The sequence below is a fragment of the Condylostylus longicornis genome, unplaced genomic scaffold, assembly GCF_029603195.1.
Source record: "Condylostylus longicornis isolate FDR11 unplaced genomic scaffold, ASM2960319v2 ptg000235l, whole genome shotgun sequence".
Taxonomy (NCBI): domain Eukaryota; kingdom Metazoa; phylum Arthropoda; class Insecta; order Diptera; family Dolichopodidae; genus Condylostylus; species Condylostylus longicornis.
The window spans coordinates 8,240-19,766 of record NW_026578202.1 but is presented as its reverse complement, the minus strand read 5'-3'; the positions used below and the strand labels follow the sequence as shown (position 1 = coordinate 19,766).

Below are 11,527 nucleotides of genomic sequence, written 5' to 3'. Positions count from 1 at the left end.
AATATTCTGTAACATTTTCACTTAACTAGAAAATGCACATTGCGATCGGTTATGTGCTGACCACATCAGATTTTTTTTATTTGTTTTGCTTTTGTTTTTATTTCTATTAATTTTTTTTCACTATAATATTATGAATTGTTTTCACATACACTTTAATTTTATTTTTGATTTTTGTTTATATTTGTATATTATTTTAATTTACGGGTTAATTTGTTAAATTACAAATGGTTAATTATATATTTTTTTTATAGTTCATAATTTATAGAGATAATATAATGTTTATCACCGTTATTTCCTTATTTGCCCGCGAGATCCTAAGGTTGTAGTGACGCGAAGAAAAATATTAGGCAGGTGAAACACCCCGTATGTAATTATAGGTCCCTAGAGTACATTTATTTGTATTATGGTATACATGCATGTACGTACGTTCGTCACTTAACAACCACATTTTATTTTAATATGAAATGCAGTTATTCGAGAATTGATTCTCAATAATCTTTATTGTGTAACATGAATTTTTTCTTGTATTTCCAAGAGAATTTCGTCATTATTAGTTTTTGAACAGGCAAGGTAGCAGGGTTTGTAATTTAAAAGAATAGAATAATTAAAACGTACTCGAATAAATAAATCATACAAATGTAATAAATAATAATTGTTATAATAATAAATGAAAAATAATTAAATGATATAACAAAAGAATTAAAATAAAACAAAAAGGAAGTAAAGTAAAAAATCAAAAAAAGTGTTTCAATAAAATAAAAATTATGAGTGCCGGCGACGACCACATTGGTGACCCCGACTTTAAAATTCATATAATTCAAAAATTTAAAATAATTTATAAATATTAATAAAAAATACAAAATATATTAGTGAAAACAATTGCTGACGAATTTACGTAAATTTCAAAAATTAAAAATAAAAGATGGTCTCTTAAACAAAATATAAATTTGGATTAAAAATTACACGTACTTTTTTAAATACATCACGCTAATATGCATTCATGTATATGATACATTAAGTGCATATACATGAATATTGAACATTTTTAATAAGCTTAAAAATTAAAAAAAAATTTTTAAGTTAAAATTCAAGAAAAATTTTGAAAAATTTATCAATTAAACATACCAAAAAAAAAACAAAAATTATAAAAAAATAAAAAAAAAATAATAAATAAAAATAAAAATTAATTTTCATTTACAATAAACGACATTAAAATATAATTAACCTAATACTACCAACACAAAAAATTATACACACGTGTACATGGTTGCAAATTAAAATACTTAAGTCTAGTCTAATATTAAATAAACTCTAGCATAATTTACAAAATTGTTTTAACCTCCTCATATGTTCATAAAAAATATAATAAATATTTTTCGGATATATAAAAAATATATATTACACATAACATATATATTGCAATTGTATCATCGCTCACATGTAATATAAAAAAATAGCAACACATACATATGTATATTGTTTAAAAAAAATAAATACAAAAAAAACATCTCATAAGGTTTATATAAGCTACAACTCATCATAAAAATCATCTCATAATAAAAGATCGTCATCGTTACTACCAACAGAAAGTGTTCGCCGTCGGTATTGTCCAACACGCAAAAAATTAAGAACAGGAAAGTAAAACAAAGACTTCACAGTACGTAATATTTACTAAAATACAGATTCTTTTTTTCTGTAAAAAAAAACAAAAAACATTAACTAAAACTAATATTCTAAATTATTTAAAAACAAGTAAAAACGTTTCAGTCGGTATAAACCGATTGAATTATATCCTGCACTTTTCGTTATTGTGTAGCAATTACACGAACCCGTGAAGTCATTCTATAGAAACTTCACGGATATGTCTGACCTATAATTGGACATTGAATATTTAAAATAAGTTTTTGGACTTGTATGGCAAGTAGCCGGCCCTGTCAAGCTATTCCACTAAAACCTCACAAATATATCTGATCAACAATCGGACACACAACTGCCAAGTTTCATGAATCTGACTCTATTATTTTTCCAAATATTAAGAATAAGCTTTTAGACTTGTATTGGAGTTATTCGAACCTGCCAAGCAATCCCACCAAAGCTTTAGAAATATGTCTGACCTATAATTGGACACACGACTGCCAAGTTTCATGAATCTGACTTTATTTTTTTTCCAAATATTAAGAATAAACTTTTAGACTTGTATGGGAGCTACTCGAACCTGCCAAGCAATCCCACCAAAACTTCAGAAATATATCTGACCTATAACTCGACACAAAACTGCCAAGTTTCATGAATCTGACTTTATTATTTTTCCAAATATTAAGAATAAACTTTTAGACTTGTATGGGAGCTACTCGAACCAGCCAAGCAATCCCACCAAAACTTCAGAAATATATCTGACTTATAACTCGACATACAACTGCCAAGTTTCATGAATCTGACTTTATTATTTTTCCAAATATTAAGAATAAACTTTTAGACTTGTATGGGAGCTACTCCAACCTGCCAAGCAATCCCACCAAAACTTCAGAAATATATCTGACCTATAACTCGACACACAACTGCCAAGTTTCATGAATCTGACTCTATTATTTTTCCAAATCTTAAGAATAAGCTTTTAGACTTGTATGGGAGTTATTCGAACCTGCCAAGCAATCCCACCAAAACTTTAGAAATATGTCTGACCTATAATTGGACACACGACTGCCAAGGTTCATGAATCTGACTTTATTATTTTTCTAAATATTAAGAATAAGCTTTTAGGCATGTATGGGAGTTATTCGAACCTGCCAAGCAATTCCTCTAAAACTCCACAAATATATCTGATCTATAATCGGACACACAACTGCCAAGTTTCATGAATCGGACTTTATTATTTTTCAAAATATTTAAAATTAGCTTCTGGAGTTGTATGGCAGGTACCCGAACCTGTAAAGCAATTCCTCTAAAACTTCAGAAGTATATTTGACCTATAATTGGACATCCGACTGCCAAGTTTAATGAATCTGACTTTATTATTTTTGCAAATATTTAAAATAATCTTTTGGAGTTGTATGGCAAGTGCCCGAACCTGTCAAGCAATTCCACTAAAACTTCACAAACATATTTGACCTATAATTGGACACATGACTGCCAAGTTTCATGAATCTGACTTTATTATTTTTCCAAATATTTAAATTAAGAAAAATATCCCGAATTAGAGTGACCACTTACCCTGAAAAAATTTAAGTTTTTATACCCGTACGAACGTATGTTCGAAGGGTACACTAAATTTGCTTTACCGTTTGTAACGCTAAGAAATAACGGTGTTAGATATAGACTCAGGTGTATGTTTATGATCAGCGTCAAATTCTGAGTTGATTTATTATTGTCTGTCCATCCGTCCGTCCGTCCGTCCGAACGATAACTCAAAAACTAATTGAGCTAAGGTCACTAAATTTTCACAAATGATTTATTGGAGTAAGTGCCAGAACCCTATTTAAATTGGACATGATCGGGATTTAGAGTGAATTGTTTTTTGAAAATTTTTTTTGCTAATTTAAAAGATTTTAATTTTATTAATTTTTAATAGTAGCTATTAATAATAGACATTAAAAACTTACCTTTAGGCATTTTTATCACTGCTTTTTATGTTTTTTTTCTTCTCTCCTTGTTGATTTTTAATGGCAGATTCTGATTCGGATAGTGGCTTGGTTAAAGAGAATCCGGATTTCAAAAGTAAATCCAGTGTGGCCCAAATCGAATTAGCTCAGATCTCAGTAAATATACAATTATGTTGTCGCAGCGTTGCCACAAGATGTTGCCGAGTCAATTATGGATGTGTTGGAGGATCCTCCAGGCAACAATTTGTATAATAATTTAAAGGAAGTACTGACTAGCAGACATTCAATAAGTTTGGAAAGGAGAATTAAGAAGTTAATATCGGACGAGGAGAAAGGAGACAGACGACCATCAGAGTTTTTCCATCACTTGAAGCAACTGGCAGGTTCAGTAGCTATGCCAGGTGAGGAATTCATCAAGGAACTTTGGTTAAGCCGTCTTCCACACGTAATAAACATCGATCTAATTTCGCAAAACGTACAAAATGAAAAAATGCCAGGAAGTGTGTTGCACCATGCAAGTATGGAGCAAAGTCAACGGTTCCAAAAAGCTAACGGCACTTGCTGTTGGGACGATCAACTAGAGATAGAGAAAAAGCTGTCTTTTCACTAGAGATAGAGAAAACCATTTGAATTTTTCGATCTATACTGGCGCTGACTTGTCTGTGGTACCATTCACCAATTCCTTTTTGAATTTATGGAACGATAAAAATATTTTTCTAAAGTACTAAAATAGATACATACGAAACCAGAGTAATTTAGGTAAACCTAGGCTTACGTCGTAATTTCGCGCATACTTTTGTCGTCGCCCATGTTAATCGTCCAATTTTAGGTGCTGATTTCTTAGAAAAATTTGGATTCATCGTTGATTTGAAGCAAAAAAAGTTAATAGACCTATCAACATCCCTTTCAATTAGAGCTTCGGTGGTGTCGGTGCATACTCCAACCCCTATAACTTACTCTTTGGTGAATGATTTTGGTAAACTTTTCAAGGATTTTCCAGGCCGAACGCTTTACTCGACTTTGCCCCAGTATCACAACATTCCGTTGTCCATAATATACTTACCGAAGGCCCATTACCATTCTCCAAGCCTAAAAGATTAAATCGTGAGAAATATAGGATCGCAAACAAAAGAATTCGAACACATGATACAGTTAGGGATCTGTAGACCCTCGTCATCGTTTGTATCATTCCCATTACAATTGGTACCGAAGAAGGATTCTGGGGATGGCGTCCCTGCGGAGACAATCGCAGATTGAACGCGGTAACGGTGCCTGACAGGTATCCTATACCCCACATACAAGACTTTAGCGCAAGGCAACACGGAGAGATTTTTCGGACACCAAAATCATGTTGGGACCGTTTTCCAGAGGCTCGCGAAGTTTGGTTGAGCTATTAAACCAAATAAATGTGTGCTAGGCGTTAAGACTCTAGATTTCCTTGGTCATACTGTTACTCGTGAAGGCAGTAGGCCATCAAGCGAGAAGCTCTGTACCATTCGTAATTTCGCCACACCTCAATCAATCAAACAGACTCAGCGTTTTGCGGGAATGGTAAATTACTACCACCGGTTTATCCCAAATCTCGCCGAATTACCGACACCTATCAATTCGCATCTAACAGCCTTACAGAAACGAAAGAAATCTCCTAAACCCGAGTTCACGTAGCCTGAAGAGTGTAATGTTTCATTCGAAAAGATAAAGGAGGCCCTAACGTCAGCATCGCGTCTAGTGCAGCCACGCGATTATGCGATGTTCAGCATTACCGCGGATGCATAAAATTTTGCGGTGGGCACAGTCTTGCAATAATACAATTCGGGCTCCTGGAAACCAATCTCTTTCTTTTTAAAATTGTCATCGGCTGAGACTCGTTACTCTGCATTCGACAGGGAATTGTTGGCTATTTACTTATCTGTTAAACACTTCAGGTATTTTGTGGAGGGCAGAAAAGTCGAAGATTACAAGGCACACTAAGTCAGTGACGGATAAAATTCCGGTCCCTCCAGGAAGATTTGAACATATACATATGGATTTGGTTGGCCCACTACCGCCAACAAACGGTTTCTCCTACATATTGACTATTGTGGACAGATTTTCACGTTCACCTGAGGCGTATACAATAGCGGACATGTCAGCTGAAACGGTAGCTTTAACTTTTCTTGAACAATACATTTCACGTTTTGGCGTACCATCTACAATCACCACGGATCAGGAAACCTAGTTCGAGTCTAAACTTTTCTTAAGTTTAAACAAAATGTTGGAAATTCATAGGACTCGTACGGCAGGCTACCACCCCCAATCAAATGGAATGGTGGAGAAGTTCCATAGACAGCTAAAATCTTTTCTTTTTTCACTCTCCAACAACTTGCATTAAAACCAATATTTGTATTAAAACGTTTACACTGCAGGGGGAGTAATGTAGCGACGCGAAGAAAAATTTTAGGCAGGTGAAATACTCTGTATAGTGTACATGTACGTACGTACGTTTGTCACTTAACAACCACATTTTAATTTAATATGAAATGCAGTTATTCGAGAATTGATTGTCAATAATCTGTATTGTATAAAATGAAATTCTTCTTGTATTTTCAAGAGAGTTTGGTCATTATTAGTTTTTGAACAGGCAAGGTAGCGGGATTTGTAATTTAAAAGAATTGAATTTTATAAACGTATTCGAATAAATAAATCATATAAATGTAATAAATAATTATTGTTATAATAATAAATGAAAAAAACTCTGATGTGGTCAGCACATAACGGACCGCAATGTGCATTTTCTACTTAAGTGAAAATGTTACAGAATATTATAAAAATTACTGTTAAATACTTCTTTAGGGCATTGGTAAGCTTATAGTTAACATACCTAGAAAAATGTAAATTTGGCTCTTACTACAATTTCAAATTGTGCCACTCGAATTCCCTGTAATGCTCGCCAGTTAGTTTCGGTAACAACCAGAACTCAAATATCAAATTTCAAGAAATTACATCACTTCGTTCCGTAGATATGGTGAAAAATGTAAAATCGGCCCGGTAAATAAGTTTTCGAGCCCTTATCTTTCTAAAAAATCTATATGTTCATTACTTCAATACAAAGAATTTAAATATTAAATTTCAATGAAATCGTTTGATTATTTCTCTTTATATACGCAAAAATGTATATTCAGCCCGTAGTAAACGTCCAGTTGCTGACACATGATTTCTTCCAAAAGCTTGGAAGTTTCGCGGAGAGTCGACCAAAGCTTATATATGAAATTTTAAACGAATCGGTTGAATATATTCTTTAAAATGGTCAAAAATGTAAAACAGGCCCGCTAAAAAGTGCAGTTTCCGAGGCCAGATATATCCCAAAAGCTGATCAATCCATGCCATGGTCGAAATAAACTTACATATAAAATTTTATTAAAATCGGTTCAGCCGAACTTGAGATACACGCATGTGCACACAGACCGACAGATCGACAGACTGACAGACCGACAGACCTACAGACCGACGGACCGACAGGTTGCTAAAAATAGTTTACTTATATTTCCCTATTAATTTTTTTTTCATTATTTTATTTCATGTTGTAACATATAAAAAAAAAAATTTACATAATTCATAAGTTTTGGTACTTAATTTCTAGCTGTTTGATCTTCTACTGGTTTAGAATTAATTTATTTTTTAGTTCAAAATTTATGCTAACAAAGTTTTTTGAGTAGTACTAATTGTAATTTAATCTTTAATAAATATCTTCAATATTAACATTTACTCATTTACAAATATATAATTTATTCATACATACATATATACATTTTATTGTGTAAATATTTACTTATACATATATCGTAATTCTACAAATACTATTATAATAATACATCATCAAACCGATTATAAACTTAAATCACATTTGTTATTAAATATACCTACTATTATATTTTTAATCTCTTCGTCCCCCTCACTCCAAGTATTCACTAATTATTCAACATAGCTATATACATAATTGGAACAATCAATCAATAAGTGTTCCATAACTATCATTCCATCATCTCATCAAATTAAAATTAAAGTGATAAACACAAACAATTATGAATGATAAAAACAAAACAAAAATATACCACTGTTTCTCAACAATATCACAGAACAACAGGGTGTACCAGTTCGAAATGAGAATTCGTATCAATATTTATTAGTTTTAATAGCCATCAAGAATCCTTTTCGTAATAATTTTTTTAAACATACATACATATATTATCAATAATTTTAATTTCTTGTGGCAATTCATTAAATACTTTTAGGCAGCTATATAAGCAATTATTTTTTTGATTATGAGTTCTGAAAAGAGATAGATAAAAATTAGATTTGTTCCGCGTGTTATGGTTGTGAAGTTGGAAATTTTGCTGTAGCAAAAAATTATGCTTTATTTTGTTATTCATGATTTTAAAAGCAATAATATAGAGCTCCCTCAAATATTTGGAAAACTCAGGTACTTTTCCGTATATAACATACTGGTAGGATATAAAACGGGATAAAAATGAATTATTTTAATTGCTTTTTTTAGCAAAACCTCAACTTTTTTAAGATAAATTTGTGGAGCTCTACTCCAGAGTGGATTTAGGTAAGTTACGTTTGATTAAATATAAGATGCATAAATTACAAACAGGGTATTTTTATCGAGAAATTTTCTTAATCTGTTGAGGATAAACACATAAGGGGCCATTTTATTAATTATGTGCTCTATATGCCAATCCCATCTGAGTCCACTATCAATATGCAGGCCTAAATAATTGTGATATCTTACTACATCAATATTTGTTGAATTTAGAGTGAAGGTTCTATCATTAAATATCTTATTTTCAAATAGTAGTATCTTGGTTTTTTTAGTATTCATCAGTAACTTGTTCTTAGTAAGCCACTCGTCTATAAGAGTAAGATCACCTAATATAGCTTTTCTAAGGTCAGCCTCATTTTTCTCCGCATATTTTATAACCGCATCATCTGCAAATAGTTGTAAAGCTCCACAAAGATCAAGTTGAGTCAGATCATCTATATAAATCTTGAAAAAGATTGGACCCAAAACTGATCCTTGCGGCACTCCCTTAGTTATTATGTCGGGACTGCGCAGATTTTGACTAATTTTTAGACATTGTGTCCTTTGATTTAGGTAGGATTTGAATAAAGAAATTTGTTCGTTCGAAAAGCTCCGTACCGAAAGTTTATGAAGTAAAATTTCATGGTCAACGCAATCGAATTCTTTCTGCAAATCAATAAAGACACAGGCAGTAAATTTATCATTGTCCATATTTCTGGTAACGAAGTCGGTTAGAGCCAGACAAGCCGCCGTGGTATTGGAGTTCTCCTCGAAACCATACTGATCAGAATTCAGAATTCCATTGCTTCTCAGAAACATGTCGAGCCGATTTTTTATTACTCGTTCAAATACTTTGGAAAAGCTAGATAGTACCGAAATAGGCCTATAATTTGATGGGTTTGTGGAATCTCCGCTCTTGTAGATTGGAGTCACCACAGCCCTTTTTAGGCTGCCAGGAAAGGTATATTCTGCAAAACTTTTGTTAATAAATTTAACTAATATGGGTGCTAATCTGTGTGAAAATTTTTTTATAAATTTTGCCGATATCCCGTCCATTTCCGTTGCAGATGACAATTTTAGGGAGTCAATTGCGGCATTTACTTCTTCATGGGTAGTTAAATTAAGTTTAAAATTGGTATTTTAAATGAGTTAAGTAAGAGTAAAATAATTTTTTGTTGTTGTATTTAGCATGGAATGGAATTAAAAAAAAGTAAAACTAAAAATTGTGAGAGATATAAGAACACGAATAACGTTACGTTACGTACTAAGGCAATTATTCTTCGTGTGCTTGCGAAATTTCAATTGAGTAAGTAGCCAAGCCAGGTCTGTATAAAGAAAAGAGGCATTGATTTTTTATTAATTCACATTCACTATGGTTTTAAAGTTTAACGTGAAAGGTACTATTTCCAATTGCGGATTCTTTTCTTTTTAAAAAATGGATAACAAACAAAACAAACGTAAAGAATATATAAAAGCATATCGTACAGAAAATTCTAAAAAAATTAAAATTCAAATGCAATCTTATTATGCAGCAAATCGTGAAGCAATTCTCGAACGAAAAAGTCAAAATACAGAAGCGACTTCAACTCGGAATCATGAATATTATATGCAAAATATTTATGCATATACAAGTATATACCTGCATATGTATGCCATAATATGTACAAATTTTTCTAAACTTATTTTAAAATTGATTGCCACAATCCTGTTTTTACAACAGACAATGCTGCTTATAAGCAAACCACAGGGGCCCCTAGTATGTTTTAAATAGACCTCTAACCCGGGCATCATTTCGGTATTTCTTCGAATATTTAAAGAAGGTATCTCGAATCTTCATGGTGTTGAGTATTTCTTCCGTCATCCGTGCTTTTTCTTATGATTTTTAAGGGAAGGACGTGTGTATGTTTAATAACTAATTTGCTCAATCCATGCACGACCTCGTCAAATGAATTATGTTGTTCCAAATATTGCCAATCATAATCATTAACTAACTTATTGTAGTCCAACACAGTCATAGATTTAGCAATCGATTCGGTTCTAGGATTTTGTTCTATGCTGATAAAAAACATTTTGTGATCTGATAAACAAGTTTCCATTATGTGGTGGGTATATTTAACATTCAGCAGATCCGTTATAAAGTGGTCTATAATCGTTCTTGTCATTCCGACTCTCGTTGCAAACTCTACGGTTATTTCATTACAGATATGAAAACCATTACATAGTAAGGTATCAATATAACTGCGCACAAATAAAAACACTATAGTGTGCTGATTTTCCTTTATTTAGTACCATTTATAGATATATGTTTACCATTCTCCTTTGTTACATTTTAAACTTATATCTTACACGAGATTCTTGTTACATTCATTTCGCACTTACTCTCTCTCTGTTTGTTAGCTATTTTTAGGTCATTAAGTTAATATGTTTATGAGAATATATTTTGGGTTATGATATTTGATATATTTATGTTATACTATTTTAGGTTATGGAAATGCTGTTGCATTGATTATTTTTGGATTTAAATTTATGACGGTTTATTTAGGTTTGCAGAATGCAATTAGAAATTGAAGAGGTTCTTGGAACTAAATAAATTGTATGTGAAGGTTAAAATATTATTAAAAAATTTTTAAGAAATAATATTGAAATGTTTTAGAGTAATATTAAATGAATTAGAATACCTAAACCTTTTCTTATTTGGAAAATTTATTTCTGCAAGTTTACCCCCATGATTTAATAATTATGTGTTTAAAATTGATTTCTATATGCCAAAGCGCAGTTTTGAATATTATTCAATTCATATAGAAAGCTTAAAAAAATTAGTTAGGAAGCTTTAAAAAATACGTACTTAAAATTTTTGCGATTTTTTCCAAACTATTATAACAATATTTCCTTGGAAATTTTTCTTATACTATTATAAAAATATTAATTATCTGTTACATATTAAAAAAAATAAAACAAAAAATTTAAGCGAAATACAAAAAAAAATTTAAAATAATTCAAAAAACTGAAAAATACGACAATATCCAGGCAAGCATCGTTCTATGAACCTTCTGACTATCACGCTGCCCATCAGGATACGCAGTACCTTGAATTTCCCTGTATAATTCTATATTTTATTCATATTTTGTATAACTCTTCAAAAACCATCCTATTTTACATTATGTACATATAGCTACTTCTCTGGTGTCAAAAAGTACGATTATTTCTAGAAGGGCTAGAGACATGGGACAAAAGGCATTAGATACGGTTTCGCCTCAAGTGTCCCACAAAAATGGTCCATCCACCCTCCTCCTTCGCCGCTGATGCTTTGTGACCGCATTTTAAATATTTAGGACAGAAAGTCGCTGATAATGATTTGCAAGGG

The 11,527-nt window shown here is 31.8% G+C and overlaps 1 protein-coding gene across 1 annotated transcript; it reads left to right on the top strand.

Moving 5' to 3' along the window:
• Nucleotides 1-3,659: 3,659 nt before the first annotated feature.
• LOC129616524 (uncharacterized) lies at nt 3,660-10,753 on the top strand. Its single transcript, XM_055532179.1, has 4 exons — nt 3,660-3,714; nt 3,782-4,117; nt 5,017-5,150; nt 10,706-10,753. The coding sequence occupies exons 1-4, from the start codon at nt 3,660-3,662 to the stop codon at nt 10,751-10,753; spliced, it is 573 nt and encodes a 190-aa protein (XP_055388154.1).
• The last annotated feature ends 774 nt before the right edge of the window (nt 10,754-11,527 follow it).

Bases quoted from the DNA above. Each gene is read 5' to 3' on its own strand.
- LOC129616524 (XM_055532179.1), top strand. From the start codon at position 3,660: ATGGCAGATTCTGATTCGGATAGTGGCTTGGTTAAAGAGAATCCGGAT. The intron at 4,118-5,016 runs GTATGGAGCAAA...AATGTGTGCTAG, and splicing joins AAGTGTGTTGCACCATGCAA to GCGTTAAGACTCTAGATTTC. The intron at 5,151-10,705 runs GTAAATTACTAC...CGGTTTATTTAG, and splicing joins CTCAGCGTTTTGCGGGAATG to GTTTGCAGAATGCAATTAGA.